Here is a 16769-nt window from a genome sequence, read left to right as displayed (position 1 = left end):
AATATTTCCTCCAAACAAAGCAATCATTAGCAAAGTTCTGGAAACGCGCGTCTTGCGTCGCAGACCTTTGCTTTTTCTTCCTTGCCCCGTTAATCATCTCACGACGTCCCCGGTGACCCTCCTCAGGGCGCCAACCCGTAGGCCCGGGGACCGCTCAAAGCGCAGAAATGACGGGATCAAAGGTTCAATGGGTGTTACGGCCTTTGAAGAGTCGCTGTCTTTACTAATTGGGACGGCAGCAGCGGCGAACTGTGTTTTATTTGCACGGGGGACGATGTGTCTGAGCCGGAGACTTTTTTTTTTTTGGTCTGCGTTGCCGTGGCGACGGGACACTACGAGTAAAACGCTGCCTGCGCACATTTTTCCGCAAATACTCCGGCGCCTCACGTAGGACCTTGACTGTTGTGGCCGACATTTGTTTTCTCACCCCCGGGTACCTAAGGAGGGGGGTTGGGGGGGGGGGCTCAGGTGGCGGGGGGGGGGGGGGGATTTTCGAGCAGTGGGAACTGGCCTTGAAGCGCAGACTCAACATGGAGCCACAAACCTCCCCCTCTCTCACTGTCTCCCCCCCCCCCCCCCCCCCTCCCCCCCTCCCCATTGTCCCCAGATTGACTGACCATTCTCAGCCCGTGATGGAGATGTCCTTTTGGGGGGGGGGGGGGGGGGGGGCTGCACAGTGTGGGAAACGAGTTGATGAATGAGTGTTTGGCACGCTTGCACAGATGCATAGTTTGCTCCAATATAGCATATGTGTGTGTGTGTTATAACGAATACATGCATGCATGCATGTGTGTGTGTGTGTGTGTTATTGTAGTAATGACAAACACATGCATGTGTGTGTGTGTGTGTGTGAGCACAATGCCCCGCTTGTGTTGCTATAGAATGGAGTTATGGCCTTTGTCCCGTCAGCATTCTTGTGTTGCTATTGGCCGCGCAGTGCATGGCAGCTCCCGCAGGCTCGGGGACAATACCCCCCCCCCCCCCCCCACCCCCTCCTCCTCCCATACACACACACACACAGACACACACACCTTCCACTCCTCTCCCTGGGAGCCTCCACAGCAGCACCCTGAGACAGAACGGCCTGCTACGGGTGTCACACAGCTACGAGCACCCAGAGGTCCCGAGGGAGGGGGGGGGTGAGAATGAATAAGGGGGGGGGGGGGGGGGGGGAGGAAGCGTGGGCTGGACGATCGAGTCATGAGGGGCGGCATTAACCCGTCAGCTGTGATTCACTCTGAGAGGAAATGAGAGGGGCTGAAAACACACACACACACACACACACACACACACATCAGGAATGTTTCTCTGCACCTGAAGATCACCTGGGGCAAGCCAGAACAGGGAGTCAGCGGTGTTGACATAGCACAGCGATCGAGACGCTGCTGCTGATTATTATACGGCCGTGAAAACAAGGAGCCTGATGTCACGGCGTTATCACGCGCCAACGTGACAACGAACGCACAACAATAAACTGACCGAAGCAGCCCACCGGTCTGCTGTATTTTTTATGTAGAACATAACGTTGTCTACATCAACTTCTCCCTGAGAGCATTTCTTCAGCTTAGTTTAGCTTAGCTTAGCTTAGCACAGGGACTTTAAAGAAGGGAAAACAGCTGCCAACTATCAGCACTGTAAAGGTCTCTAATTACAGGATGAACCTCTTTTGGTTTTGATCCTTCAGGTGTGAAAATGAATGACATTGTGAATTTATGGGGGTCGTGTGGCGGACTATTTATTCACTGTGAAGTCAAGAATACAGATAACGAGCATAATTAACATAATGGATCCGTTGAAGCTCTCTGAACCTGCCGCAGGCTCCTGATGTCTTTATAAACAGTTTAAAGGTCTAACAAACAACTGCAGGTGGTCGGCTCCTTGTTTTGTTTCTGTTTCAGTGTTCAGAGTTTAATCAAAGCGCGTTTGACGAAAAGACCACGAGCCACGACGAGTGACACTGAACCGTAGCCGTAAAACGTGCCGTGAAACCAAAAGAAGGCGCTAAAAGAAGCACCGACGCGAGAGGCCCAGCTCTGCTCAAAGTACAACAACATCGCTTTAATGCAGCTTTAAAGACGTTATTGAATCAACACGAGGGGCCTCAGAAGTATTGTAACCGTGACAAAAAAAAAAACAGTGTGTTTATGCGAGAGTACATGAGAAGAGGGGAGGGGGGGGGGGGGGGGGGGGGTTAGCGTGTGTGGACTTGACGGCGGTGAGGGCCCCGGGGGACACGGAGGGAGAAAAACATTAGAGGTTATTCACAGGCATCGCATGGCACATCATCACATACCTCTTTCTCTAAGTCACTCCAAAACGCCCCCTAATCTCTCTCTCACACACACACACACACAGGAGCACATATCACCCCCCCCCCCCGTTCAGCGGGGGTTTAACGAGGCTCGGATGGATCAGTTCCCCACTAATCAGTACATGAGAGGGATTCTTCACATGCAGGCCGGTTGCTTGTGTGTTGAGATTAAAAGTTCTCCTTCGGGTGCTCTTTTCCCGAGAGGCAGCTCCTCCCTTTGTTCTCCGTTCGATGTGAAATCACTGTGATTACCATTAACACACGTTGCGTAACAATGACACTACCGAGCAGCAGACACCACAGCGACGTTCATGTTGTTTTATTTCCCCCCGCAGAGACACCGATAGGATCTACGCAGTGAGTGCCACCAGCCCCCATTGGACCAGCATGGAGCGCTACACCTGCATCCCATACCAGAGCAAACACCACATTAAAATACCTCCTGGAGAAGGTACCACCGCATGGCCCTCAGGGGAAGGATGACACACACACACACACACACACACACACAGAAACCTGGCTGTTGTGCAGGCCAGCCTTTCACTCTGTTTAATTAATATATTATTATATTATTGATATTATACATTGTGGAATTAAGAGGAGATTCCTTTTCAAACCCGATAAAACTCCACCAACAACAATATTAAAAAGGCCACCTGCGTGAGGAATAATCCAATAGAAGGATGTAATACGTAACTTTTCAAACGCTTTGATGGTGGATTTTATTTATCGTCGGTTCTTTCCGTGCTATCATTTGACACTTTACATGATTTTGGACACATGTAGTGTGTAACAAAGTTTTACTTTCACTGATAGTAGAGTATTTTTTGATGGATTGTCGATAGTTCAATACGGGATTGTAAATAATGCAACGACGTCCTCTAGCGGCACGGAATTAAATTACATCAATTTTATTAGTGAAATGCAGTGATTCTGGCTTGTTGATTACTTTGTTTATAAGTGACATAACGCACGATAAACAATTAACAGTAATAACTTACTAAAAAGTATCGCAATAACTGACATGGAAACTCTATGAAAACCAATCACTTAACGAAATAACAGGTTTGATATTAAACTTATAAACAGCAGAGACTGAAAGAAATACAAAATGACAGTAATAACACAGCTTTAAATACGGAAACATTGTTAATAGAAGAAAGGTGAACGTCTCCCGCCTCCCGTCGTCATTGTAAACAACAACAACAACAACAACGTCACGTATCGAGGACGCGCTCGAGCCAGCACCACGCGACAGGGACTGACAAGATGGCGGTCCCTTTGGAACCAGAGGAGTCCTGGCCGTGAAGGAGAGGCTCGGTATGCTCGTTTTTCCCTTTCACGCACTGTCATTTGTGATGAACGCGGAACCGCGAGACCGGCGGTACGTTCGCTGTCGATTGGACCCACCAGGCCGGTTTGTTCAGAACGCCGAGCCGGCCGCCGGGACCTGACCTCCCGTCAAGGCATGAACTTGTTCGGATTGTCGTGGTTAGCCCGGCGGGCTAGTGCTAACTAGCATGCTGCGCTAATGTTAGCCCGGCGGGCTAGTGCTAACTAGCATGCTGCGCTAACGTAAGCCCGGCGGGCGAGCGTTAGCTAGCCTGCTGCGCTAATGCTAGCAAGGACAGCTATGGCTCACTAATCACTCTTTGATAAATACGAGACCAACAGCGGAGCTGACACGCGTGACGCGTGGTGCGTGTAGCTGGGTTTGGAGCCTCGCTGTCCAGTTATTCTCTTCGTTCTCACGGTGGTTAATGTGCTTGTTATGTATGATTCGTGTATATCGCAAATCCTCTTAGCTGTATCAAGTACACGCTAGCAGTTGCGAGCTAACCTCAGCAGGAGAGGAAACGTAAACCCCAAAGTCGGGCTGTTTTGACCTCCGTGGTCGCACGTCTCGTCCCGCCGCCACGTCGTGCGCTTTGTGGAAAGACCCGACACGCTTGCGGTGTTTTCGTTTTAGCTTAAATAACCCGCTTTAACCCGGGGGGGGCTCCTCGGCTCACTCAAGACCGCGCCGCCACAGGGACAAACCGGGTGAAGCGCGCCCACTGCGGCGACACAAAACTCCGCAGAAAACTCTCCCACAAGTCGCACCCGGTTCACCCGCCGCTCGTCCTTTAGTCGCCGACCCTCGCGGGGACGTGGACGCGGTGGCAGCGCGCTGACACGCGAGTCGAGTGCCACGTTACTCCGCGCGGCATCGCGATGCCACCCGCGGATTCTTACCCACGTCGTTCACATTTCACGCCCCGAGCGGACACGCACCCACCCGCCGGAGTCTGACCCGGAGACCCCCCCGTGGCAGCTGCACACGCGTTTGAGTGACAAATACGCCCCCCCCCTCAAAATACCTGGTTACCCATATTGTGTTTAATTGCATGCAGGAACATGGTGGGACGTGATGTTTCTTTGCTCTGGCGTCTTTTCCTTCCGCCGCTCTCCACTTGCATCTCCCCTTGCAGAAGTAGTCCTGGCAGGCAAAGGCTGCATAATCTCACTTATTTGACCTCCATGGGGGGGGGTTGATGGGGCTGAGCCGGATCCCAACGTACTTACTCACAAACTGTAGTACACCAACCCCCAGACATCTGAAAGGAGGCCGATATTGGGTTTTTGATTGAGTTCAGTTGCACCGTTAGTTATTTGTCCATCACACCCAGCTGTTTTTTATTCATTTTAATTGTATTTCCTGGTGACTCAGTTCAAGCTCAAAGGTTTTACATCCGTGTTCATCGGAGTCATGTTAGCTAACGTGTCCTCTGTGTTTCTGTGGAAGTGCCTGGCAACGTAGAAGTTATCTGTTGGCCCGTGTTTCTGCTCTGAATGTATTCAGCTATTGCCTCATAAAACTTTGGACTTTGTGACTTTGAGGGTTATTGTTTCCAGGATAAAGTAAAGGATGTCATTATGATGTGGAAAAAAACCTCCAAATGTGGCTTTTAGAGGTGGATGCTCAAATCAAAGGCAACTTTACAATACCATAAATATGTAAACCTCATACACCCAACTCACCCCATTTGAATGCAAGTTGAATACCCTGACTGACCACATCTGGCCTCTCCCCCCCCCCCCCTCTAGAAGCCATCATGCCCGGGGAGGGTCCCAATTCTCAACTGCCGGTGTGAAACGTTGACACACACACACACAGCACACGCAGACTGGCACACAGACGGTCAGTGGCTGACTGACTGACAGCAGGCCGGGCGTGTGCAATGGACAGGTGTAAGCATGTGGGGCGGTTGCGGCTGGCCCCGGACCACTCCATCCTCAACCCCCAGAAGTGGCACTGTGTCGACTGCAACACCAGCGAGTCCATATGGGCCTGCCTGGGCTGCGCCCACGTGGCCTGCGGGCGCTACATCGAGGAACACGCCCTGCAGCACTTCCAGCAGCAGCGCCACCCGCTGGCGATGGAGGTCAACGAGCTCTACGTGTTTTGCTACCTGTGCGACGACTACGTCCTGAACGACAACGCCACCGGAGACCTGAAGCTGCTGCGCAGCACGCTCAGCGCCATCCAGAGCCAGCGCTATGAGGTCACCACGCGCAGCGGACGCACCCTGCGCTCCGCCAGCGCCGCCCCCGACGCCCCGGTGCCGTCCGGCGCCCGCGAGCTGCAGCTGAGGGACGAGGACAGGATGTTCACGGCGCTCTGGCACCGCCGCAGGACGCTCATGGGACGCGTCTTCCGCCTGTGGTTTGCGCTGACCGATTGCGGAAAGCAGAGGGAGGAAGAAGAGCGGAGGAGGGAGGAGGAGGAGGAGCAGAAGAGGGAGGCGCGGGAGAGGAGGCAGGCTCTGAAGAGGCAGCTGCAGGAGGAGATGGAGAACGCCCCTCTCAGGAAGAGCCGCCGTTTACGCCGGAGGAGCAAGCGAGAGGCACCGCCGGCGCTCACGGCGGCGTCTCAGAGGACGCGCAACCGGACAAAACCCCCCGTGGCTCCTCCCCTCGCCCGCAGGCCGAGGACCCGCAGCCCCGCCGCCGCTCCCCCGAGGAGGAGCGTGAGACCGAAAAAGGCCCAACCCGCTCCCAAACCCCGCACACGTTCCGCCGCCGCCAGCAAACCGAGGCGCAAAACGCCCTCGGCGGCCCCCTGTTCCGCCCGAACCCCCGTCCCCCGCAAGCAGGGCGCCAAACAGAGCGGCTCGCCCTTCAAGCGGCGTCCCACTGTCACTCCTGGGGTGACGGGCCTGAGGAACTTGGGCAACACGTGCTACATGAACTCGATCCTGCAGGTGCTGAGCCACCTGCACGTCTTCCGGGAGTGCTTCCTGCGCCTGGACCTGACGCAGGCGCTGGAGCTGCTGGCGTCCGCCGTCCAAGGCCAACTGGCGGCGAGTCCCCGGGAGTCCCAGTCCCCCCCGACCCAAAGGCGGGGCTTCCAGGCCAGTCGGGGTTCCGGGGCGGGGCTGAGCGGCGGCGCCTCCCGGACCCGCAGCATGGAGCTGATACAACCCAAAGAGCCCAGCTCCAAGCACATCTCCCTCTGCCACGAGCTGCACACCTTGTTCCAGGTGATGTGGTCGGGCAAGTGGGCGCTGGTGTCGCCCTTCGCCATGCTCCACTCGGTGTGGCAGCTGATCCCGGCGTTCCGGGGCTACGCCCAGCAGGACGCGCAGGAGTTCCTGTGCGAGCTGCTGGACAAAGTGCAGCGCGAGCTGGAGAGCACCGGCAAGCACACGACCACCGGGGGGGTCCCGCAGAAACGGCTCATCAAGCAGGTGCTCAGCGTGGTCAACACCATCTTCCACGGCCAGCTCCTCAGCCAGGTACGACTACACCGAGCTCCACTCCGGGTCGCAACACTAACTCTAGTGAACAGCTGTTTATATTGTTTGGGTTCTAGTTCCCCTCTATGAGGACTTTATAGTTTTATTTTTTATACTAAACTGAATTCCTTTTTGGTTTTGGGTTTTTGTTCTGATTAAACAAGCAAGTCATCTTTGGACCTTTGAATGTGTTGATGGAGATTTAGACATAAATTAAAGACTAATCTATTAAAAGTGAGTACATTTTTAGAATCCTCAATTCCGCCCTCGTTTTAATGTTAATTCATCTTTTTTTCAAAAATGATATTCATTTGACTTCCTTAACGAAACAGTCCTCAAAATTGCAATAACTGCATCCTCTCTAAATAGAAGTTTTTGGATGCAGAGGATTAACTTTGGCGTCTCTGTGTGAGGACAAGAGATCAGTGTCTCCTCGTGGGGGGGGCGAGCCCCACTGGGACACCTGCTCCTGCTCAATGGAGGCCTGTGTGGCGTTTTCACCACTTTGCATTAGAAACGAGGCGCCCAGGTTGGATAAACGTACCGCTGCGCCCCCCTCCTAACGGCTCTGGCTCTCCCCCCGCCCTCTCGGGGGGGTGCAGGTGACGTGCCTGGCCTGCGACCATCGCTCCAACACCGTGGAGCCCTTTTGGGACCTGTCCCTGGAGTTCCCCGAGCGTTACCACAGCAACAGCCGCGAGTCGGCCGCTCAGGCCTCGTGTCACCTGACGGAGATGCTGGCCAAGTTCACGGAGACCGAAGCGCTGGAGGGGAACATCTACGCCTGCGAGCAGTGCAACTGTGAGTAAACGCACACACACACACACACACACCTGATTCTTGGTCACACTAACGTCTGTACTTTTTGTGCAGCTGCTCGCCGGCGGTCCTCCTCCAAACCGGGCCTCCTGACCGAGGCGCAGAAACGGCTCATGGTGCACAAACTGCCTCAGGTCCTGCGGCTTCACCTCAAGCGCTTCAGGTACGATCCCGTCTGGACCCGAGCGGGTCGGCGCCTGGAACCAGGTCAGAAAGATAGGCGCCAGAAATCGGTCTGAGAATAGAGCGACGGCCATGTGACCAGGGGCGAAGATTTTAAATCTTTTTTTTTTTTTTACATATTTTGCATTTGCAAGGTGACATTTAGGTCCTAAGTCTCTCTTTTTAAATTCTTAATAATTCATCATACAGTATTGAAGGAGACTTCGAACCTAAGGTCTCACTTGAGATATTCTCAGCCCTCTATGGGAGCAGAGGAGTCGCCCCCTGCTGGTCACTACACAGAAGTAGAGTAATTTCCTCATAGACGTCTATGGGAGCAGAGGAGTCGCCCCCTGCTGGTCACTACACAGAAGTAGAGTCATTTCCTCATAGACGTCTATGGGAGCAGAGGAGTCGCCCCCTGCTGGTCACTACACAGAAGTAGAGTCATTTCCTCATAGACGTCTTCAGAGGAGTCGCACCCTGCTGGTCACTACACAGAAGTAGAGTCATTTCCTCATAGACGTCTCCAGAGGAGTCGCCCCCTGGTGGTCACTACAGAGAATGCAGCTTTAAGTCATCACTGCTTTGGGGTCCTCAGGTGGTCCGGGCGGAACCACCGGGAGAAGATCGGCGTCCACGTCCGCTTCGACCAGCTCCTCGACATCGAGCCGTACTGCTGCCGCGAGCCCTCGCCCAAAGCGGCGCCCTGCTCCGCCCCCAGCAGCCCCGCCTCCCCGGTCTCGCCGCGCCCAAAGCACTTCCTGTACGACCTCTCCGCCGTGGTGATGCACCACGGGAAGGGCTTCGGCTCCGGCCACTACACCTCCTACTGCTACAACACAGAGGGAGGTGAGTGAATGCGCCGCTTTTCATTGGCCCCCGTAGAGGCGGGTTTGTCTCATCACTGATTGGTGGCTTCATCACCCCCCCCCATTCTGCAGGCTTCTGGGTTCACTGTAACGACTCGAAGCTGAACGTGTGCTCGGTGGAGGAGGTGTGCCGCGCTCAGGCCTACATCCTGTTCTACACGCAGCGGGTCACTCAGGACAAAGACCGGCCGCTATAGGACCAGAGTGCCCTTCCTCCTCCTCCTCGGCTTCACCAACCGCCCCCCCTCCCTTCGGGCATTTTTATATCCCAAGAGGAAAATAAGTTTATATTTTTCTAAATAAGAGGGGGAAAGAACTCCTTTTTAAAGCCTGGTTCTGCTTTGTGAACTTCTTGTACATGTTGTTTATTTGTAGATTTTTTTTTAAAGAAAATGGTGACGTGTGATTTGCCTACAGGTGTATTTTATGAAAGAGGATCAGCCAAGATGTGTTCTCAGTAGCAGCCATGAGACCTCTGGAGGCCGTACAGGTGCATCTGCCCACTCGTTTTTTGTGGATTGTAGATGACGTTTTTGTTTTAAATCAAGTGAAAATGTCTCAAGTCACTTTAGATAGTGGTCACAGAACTGGATGTAACGTGTCATTCACGCGCCCCCCCCCCCACCGTTGGCTAGAACCCTGGGAACAAAGACAGAAATGCACTAATTTCTACAGAAACGGTTGGTTGGTGCTGGGTTTTTTTTAATGGGGTTTAGTTTCGGTGGGGGGGGGTGAACCTCAACCAAAGCCAGGAGGGTTAATGGAAAAACCTCTCAGCCGTTGCGTTTATTCTTTCTAAAGAAAAGCAAGTCTAAAAGCTGACCCAACCCCCCCGTTCCAGAATGTAACTGTCCAGAGCCGTTCCGGGTCCAGTGTTCTGTTCAAGTGCCCTTCTTTTTGTATATTTTTTATACCTCGATTGTTGAGGGCTGAAATCACTCAGACCAGCGTTCACACTATGAATGTATTATGTTGTTGATCGTTGGGACACCAGCAGCAGCAGCGATGACTGATTCACCACTAAGTTTGTGTACATGCTGTATTTCATTTACCATCTGGTCAGTACAACATCCAGATTTCTGCAATGTATACAGATGAATATTTATCTCCATACTGGAGAAAAACTGTACAACATAAAAAAAGGTATTCTCCACCTCAACCACGTTCCCTTCAAAGCACACTTTCATGTTGTTTTCCTTCGTTGTCGGTGACTACTCGACGTGTGCGTTCATGAAAGAAATACTATGCAAGTTGTTACCTCAATAAATGAGAATATTTTTTCATTTTTCTACATAAGGTGCGGGTGTCTTTGCTTTTTATGGAGGAAGCTGTGGAAATATATTTTCCATATATTCCAGTGAATTGTCATGAACAAAAAGCCAAAACATTAAGTCGCAAAAGTCATTTTTTGAAAAGATCACTAAGAAACCTTGGTAGAAAACTGGAGTCAAACCTGAGAAGAAAACCAAAGCCAAGATGAGCAAAACCATTTTAATCCTTTTTTTTTTTCTTTTTCTTCTTACAAAAACATTTTCAGGGGGAGAAAAAAAAAAATCAAGCTTTTTTTTGCGACAGCGACAATTTCAAAGATATTCTGCAATATCAAAGAAACATCGAATAGAGGCCCCCCCTCCTCACCCACCACCTGGTTGCAAGAGAACATACAGCTGCGTGAGGATTTATTAACACCCAAAGCTATAATTGTTGGGAGTTGTGCGTTTGCAGAGATTTGGCGACGCGCTCAAACCCGCCGGCAGAGTTTGGCGTGGATTGAACCGGCGAATCAGAGTGAAGCCGGAGGAGAAAATAAAAAGAAAGGGAGGCTCACCGTCTCTCTGAATACTCGGCAGTTTAAATAAACATTTTATTTACGTAAAACGCGGGACGCCGACAGCTCCTTGCTCAGACCGCAGAGGCGCGGTTGCCGTGGCGATGTTACAGAACCGCTGCACTGTGGGTAGGACACAGCGGCGTTTGGCATCACTCCCCTTTTCTCTTTTACGAGGCTCTATTTACCGAGAGGGAGGCGTCTGGAGGCGCTGTGTGACGGAGGTGAAGGCGGGTGTGTCGTTGTTAAGGGAGGGGAGGGGAGGGGGGGGGTCGTCCTGCCCGGAGCATCAGTAGTCGTCCCCTCGGCTCACCACCTCCTTGCAGGTGGGCCTGAGCAGGATGGTGTGCTCGAACTGCGCGGTGTAGCAGCCCTTGGTGTCGCACAGCGGGGGGTAGGGGTCCACGATGCCCAGGTCGCACAGGTTCTTCAGGGCCATCAGGTACTTGGTCTCGCCGAGGCGGTCCAGCCAGCGGCGGCAGAACGCCAGCGTGCCGAAGTGCTCGTTGACCACGTTCAGCAGGTGCTTGGCTCGGGGCAGCCTGGAGAGGACGCAGATGTCAGACCACAGTGTGTGTGTGTGTGTGTGTGTGTGAGAATTACAGAGACCAACCGTTTACCTGATGGGGACGTGGCCCACGTCAAAGTTCTTCATGTAGTGGGAGCACTCCATGTCGTCGTGCACCATCCCCTTACCCGTGCTGCCGAACGTCTCGATGGCGTAAACCTCTCCCTCCTGAAGGTGAGAAAAACACTCCGTGAGGTTTGTACAAACTGACTGATCTACACGTCGTTTACGTTTCAGGCTTCACTCACAGATCATCATAAAGAAAATCTGAGGCGTAACATTCCTGGTGAACAAGTGCGTATCCGGAAATGTCGGAAGGGCTGATGAGCAGAAACCACGATGCGATCGACGGGATATTTCAGCGCCTGCATGGCGGTGGATGGATCAAATACAGAACCAGCTCACCTCCATCTTGGTCGCCTCTCCCCCTTTAACGATGGGCACAGTCTTGCCGGCGTGTATCCGGTACTGACCGATGGAATGGCCGTTGAGGTTTCGGATCGGTTTCACTGGAACAGAACAACAGACGGGGCTCAGAAACATGGAATACGACCAGCGACACACATCTGGGGGCGATCTCCACCAGCAGAGACCCAACCTTGGTACGTTTTGCCGTCGAGCTCGACCTCGTAGGACTCCATCACCTCCTGAATGGCCTCTCCGACGTCACACAGACGCACGTCGATGCCGGCGCTCTGCAAACGGACAAAACGGGAAGCGGTGAGCGGACGGGAGGGGGGGGGGGGGGCGCCGCGTCAGAGCGTTGGTGCGCGCGGTGGCGGCGGCGGCGTGGCGGTCGCACCTTGATTCCGGTGTTGGTGGCGTCTCTCACGGCCTCCAGCAGCTTGTCGTACCGCGGGTTGAAGGTGACGGTGAAGGCACAGTCGATGATTCTGCCTGCAAACACGCGGCGAGCAGCTTTTAGCCCGTAGCTTTGTTCTCCGTGACTGAGGGGATTCTAACTGTGCTGAACCCTTCGTTTTTTTTGGGGGGGGGGGGGAAGTAAAGCGTAAAGCTGCAATTGTTCAAAGTACCGTTGATGTGCGTGCCGAAGTCGATCTTGCAGACGTCGTCGTACTGCAGCACGGTGGCGTCCCCGGCGTTGGGCGTGTAGTGGGCGGCGCAGTGGTTGAGCGAGCAGCCGGTGGGGAAGGCCAGGCCGGCGTTCAGCCGGTCCTCCTTTATCAGCTTGCGAGAGCAGTCCTCCAATCGCTCGCTGAGATTGAACCAGACGTTAGCGGGGAACGCCGCCCGGATGGTGGGAGAGTTCATTCAACAACTGCTTTTTGTTTGAGAAGCCTGATGGTTGTCATACATATACAACTAGATTCATGGCTCTGTTCAAAAACACTGAATCTAAAGACACGTGCGTGACCGCAAACCGCAGCGATCCGTCTTAAACGCTACAGCGACGTCTCGCCGGATGCAAGCGGTCATCCTCACCAGATCTCGATCATGGTCATGCCGGGTTTCATGAAGCCGCGGACGTGCTGGCGGACCTGTCTGTGCGCCTCGGCCGCCTGTCGGAAGTCGTTCCAGACCTCCTCGTTGGCCTTATCCAGCACCCGCTTCTCCTCGTGGGTCGTACGCCACGCGGCGCTGCGACTGGGAGGAGAAGAAGAAGACGACTCGTTTACAAGGGACCCGCTTCATCGGAAGTGAAAGAAAACGTGCAGCTTGATTGATGGACGATGTCATATTTGTTGTTGAAATAGCTGTTACTAGCTTACATAAACATGTCAGCAAAAATAAACAATTGCTTCTATGCACAGAATGACGTGTGATGTTTTCTCAAAGGGGGTTAAAAGGTTTATGTTTCTTCTAAACTTTGGCACTGAAGGCTGTAACTGTTTTTATAAGATAACAAGCGGCACCACCCTGACCAGGGTCAGTAAGTTTATCTGCACAGAAGCACACGGTATCATCACACCCAGAACCCTAAAATAACAAACCACGCCAACTCTTTTCTGGGAGCAGTTTGGTGACAAGATGAAGTTTCATAATGCTTCATTTAAAACTGAATCCAAAACATTTGGGATAAACTGCAGGATCCGAGTCAACCGAGACTCGGAGGGACTTCCACTGATTTTGATATTGTGTTTAAACAAAAAATAATTTTAAAAAGCTTGACAGAAAGACAAAAAGGAGAAATGAGAAATAGAAATAAATATAAAAGCAGCAAGCGGAACGGTGTACAGTAACATAATAAACAGCGGCAGCTCTTTTAGCTCCACGGGATGCAGCGGGTTCTCTTACCCGTCCTGTAAGGTCGGGTATTCACACTCCTGTCCGATGGGGAAAGCTCCGCTCGGGTACAAATCACAGATGGGCACAGATGGGATCTCAGTCTGACATTTGGCTGGAAGGAAAAGAGAAGAAAAAAGTACCAAGTTTGAGTTCAGGACGCCAAGGTGGAAAACTCGAGATGTTCTTCACAGCTTTGCCAGAACAACACGCTCAACTCAACTCACGTCCTTTCTTCTTCTTTTTCTTCTTCTTCTTCTTCCCTGCTGAGTTTTCTCCATCCTCTCCGTCTGTGTGAGGGAACATACTGAAGTTACACCGCCCGCCGATGGCTAGAGCTCACATGCGACGCGAGTTAAAAACCCCGACGTCAAGGACTTCACCTTCCTCGCCGTCCTCCTCGTTCTCTTTGTCTACTATCGCCTGCTTTTCCAGCTGTTTGACCACTTCGACCACTCCGTCAGCCTCCTCCTCGGCGCCTGCAGCAAACGAGGGGACGATCAACAACAAGAACAGGCTCACTGCGGCGCATCGTAGCGCGAGCTAGTCGCCGTCAAAAAGCAGAGTAGAGGGCGGCGTGGGCGAAAACAAAAGCGTCCTCGTTAAGAACACATACGCATACGTTTACAGCAATGGGAAAGCATTGAGCAGAGTGTGTGTGTGTGTGGGGGGGGGGCAGTTGGGCATTAGTTACTTCTTTCCCAAAGCAGAAATAAGGTGGAGTCAGCCGCTGAAAGTGAAGCTCATTACATTACATGTCATTTAGCTGACGCTTTTATCCAAAGCGACGTACAATAAGTGCATTTCCACATGGAGACACAAACTCAGAAGAACAAGTAACAAGAAAGTACAATTTTCATCAAATAAGCAGTTTCAAAACATGTGCCGTTATAAGTACAATTTAAGTGCTACCATTTGTTAGTGCTACGGTTTGCTAGTGTTTTAGTGAAGCTCATATAATTACTGAACCGGTTTGCTTTCCCCACACAAACCCCTTTAATGTAAACACCACTGCTCTCCTTTTAGCACTTTTCCTTTTAGACTTCCTAAAAGTAGGACTTTGTTTTCTTTCTAACCACAAATAACAGGATTCACATACATGTTAAACAGTGCACGTTGTTCTTATGTCATAACCATTTAAATGCAGTGCTGCTTTTTTTTCCTTCTCCTGTACAATACAACAATATATCTCATTATTTCTTTACTTGCATAACAAACGGGGAATTAAGAAAGAGGAAAGCTTTGGCAGAGGGTCAGAGATCGGCTACTCCTGATTCCTCTCGAAATAAACCCGGCGTTTCTTTTTACATCAGCTGTGTCAAACGTCAACTGGCCGGGGCTCCTCGTGAGGCCTGACAGGGGGACACCACCCGCACTGCCCGCAACCCCTCGTGGCCAATGAGGAGCGGCAGGCAAGTTGCACACGTTTTTGTTGCGCACCGTTTCGCGTCGTGATTTTCAAAATAAGCCTCATTGCTGCAAACGCGAGTCAGGCAATTTCTGCTACATTGATAAAAGAAATGCTGGCGGTGTAGACCAAAATGTGGGAATCTAAATGGAGTTTGCAACATAGAAAATTAAAAATCTGACTGCACGTGGGGTGCGATATCTTTCAAAATTATAAACTTGTCAAAGAATTTCTTCAAGTAGGAAAAACACGTTGTTAATGTAAAGAACAATCAGATACTGACGTTTGTTTTGGATTTGATTCCTATAGAAAGTGTGAGTTGGAATTTAATCCATTTAATGCTCTTAGTTAACACGAAATGCCTTATTAGGTCCATACATTTAAATATATTTAACATTTAAACATTCAGTTTATTAACTTTAGTTAAAAAAATAGTATATAGTAAAATAGTAAAAGTATATTGCCAACTTTACAGAAGCACTCCCAAGAAATGCACTTTGGAATCTCGTATTTCATATGGAGGATAAATAACAAGTTAATAAGTTACGGTGCTTTCAAATCGGGTTAATCTTTTTTTTACCAACCCAGTAAAGGAGTCGACAACCTTTACTTTGAAGTCCACCTCCCATTACTTCCGTGCTTGTCCCAGCTAACTGCGGCGAACTAGCAGTAATGACAACTATTAGCTCAGCTAGCCCTTTAGCAAGTAATTGGTGGAGCCAGCCTCACCTGTCGTTGCGGACTTGGTCTTCTTCTTCTTTTTCTTCTTCTTTTTTGCTGTCTCTCCCACGGGGTCGGCCTCGGCTCTGTCCCCCACCTCCCCGTTTTGCTCCCGGTCCGGGACTGGTATCTGGTCCGCTACCTGCTCCGCAACCACGTCCGCCATGTTCGCAGGCGCTGCTGGAAAGGGAAGCGCGATGCACTGTGGGAGTGCTGTGCGCGGGGTTACCTTCAGGGACACTCGTTAATTCCATGGATCGTCTGTATATGATCGTAATCATTGAGATTGGTAGTATTATTTCTAGTAGTCTTATGCAGAGGCTACTACTACTACTACTGCTGCTGCTAGTGCGTAAGAGAGAGACAAATTAATCGCATTCTAGAGAACGTTGGGGATTCGGGCCTCTTTGTGCATATTTTAATTACGTCGTTTCACGGGAAAAAAGGCGAATTTAAATGTGTGCACTCGAAGGCAGCAAAAAGTAAAACATGCCGAATCAGCTGAAGGGGGGCTCGTGCATGGAGGGGTGAGCCCAAATAAACCTGCGGGGTGTAAAACAAACTGATCAACTGAACGGATTACAGTATTATATACATCGTGTAAATATCAGGTGTTCAGCATTAACGAAATAAGTGATGTTTGAGCAAAAATAAATAGAAAAGACGTCTAAAAAAATACCAAAACATGTGTCTTAATTAAATTAATCGTAATCTTGAAACATAATGAATATCAAAAACAGCATTCTACGGCAGAAACAAACTGTTGTGGCAATCACAGAATTGACCACACGGGGGAGGACACATAACAGTTAACGACCTAATTAACACAACAAGAATGTTATAGTAATGTCATTTAAGGTAAAAACACACTTGATGCACGGACCAAAACATTTTTAATATGGGTGGCTTCAATTCATTTTCTGTTTAATGGGTCTTTAATGTGAGAACAAATTGTGTATTGTATGTCGATATGTAAACAATTTGATGAAAAGATGCAGCTTCATTGAAATAGCATCTTTAAAAAACAATTAGGTCCCATTGTGTTCAAGGGTTAGCGGC

General features: G+C 50.9%; 2 protein-coding genes across 2 annotated transcripts; one reads left to right on the top strand and one right to left on the bottom strand.

Annotated features, from left to right (window-relative positions):
• The first annotated feature begins 3432 nt into the window (after nucleotides 1–3432).
• On the top strand, nucleotides 3433–10298 carry usp44 (ubiquitin specific peptidase 44). Its single transcript, XM_037460749.2, has 6 exons — nucleotides 3433–3631; nucleotides 5399–7089; nucleotides 7692–7890; nucleotides 7963–8071; nucleotides 8672–8922; nucleotides 9015–10298. Exons 2-6 carry the CDS (start codon nucleotides 5533–5535, stop codon nucleotides 9137–9139), a joined length of 2241 nt encoding a protein of 746 aa, XP_037316646.2. The 5' UTR covers nucleotides 3433–3631; nucleotides 5399–5532; the 3' UTR covers nucleotides 9140–10298.
• Nucleotides 10299–10414: 116 nt separating this feature from the next.
• Nucleotides 10415–15913, bottom strand: metap2a (methionyl aminopeptidase 2a). The gene is made up of 11 exons (XM_037460750.2): nucleotides 15720–15913; nucleotides 13966–14061; nucleotides 13810–13872; nucleotides 13595–13697; nucleotides 12782–12943; nucleotides 12373–12554; nucleotides 12141–12235; nucleotides 11937–12033; nucleotides 11744–11847; nucleotides 11391–11506; nucleotides 10415–11312 (listed from the first exon to the last, which is right to left on the bottom strand). The coding sequence occupies exons 1-11, from the start codon at nucleotides 15874–15876 to the stop codon at nucleotides 11060–11062; spliced, it is 1428 nt and encodes a 475-aa protein (XP_037316647.1). The 5' UTR covers nucleotides 15877–15913; the 3' UTR covers nucleotides 10415–11059.
• Between the last annotated feature and the right edge of the window lie 856 nt (nucleotides 15914–16769).

Source organism: Pungitius pungitius, chromosome 2 (assembly GCF_949316345.1).
Source record: "Pungitius pungitius chromosome 2, fPunPun2.1, whole genome shotgun sequence".
NCBI lineage: Eukaryota > Metazoa > Chordata > Actinopteri > Perciformes > Gasterosteidae > Pungitius > Pungitius pungitius.
Note: the sequence above shows the minus strand (reverse complement) of the source record. Positions and strands in the feature narration are given on the sequence as shown.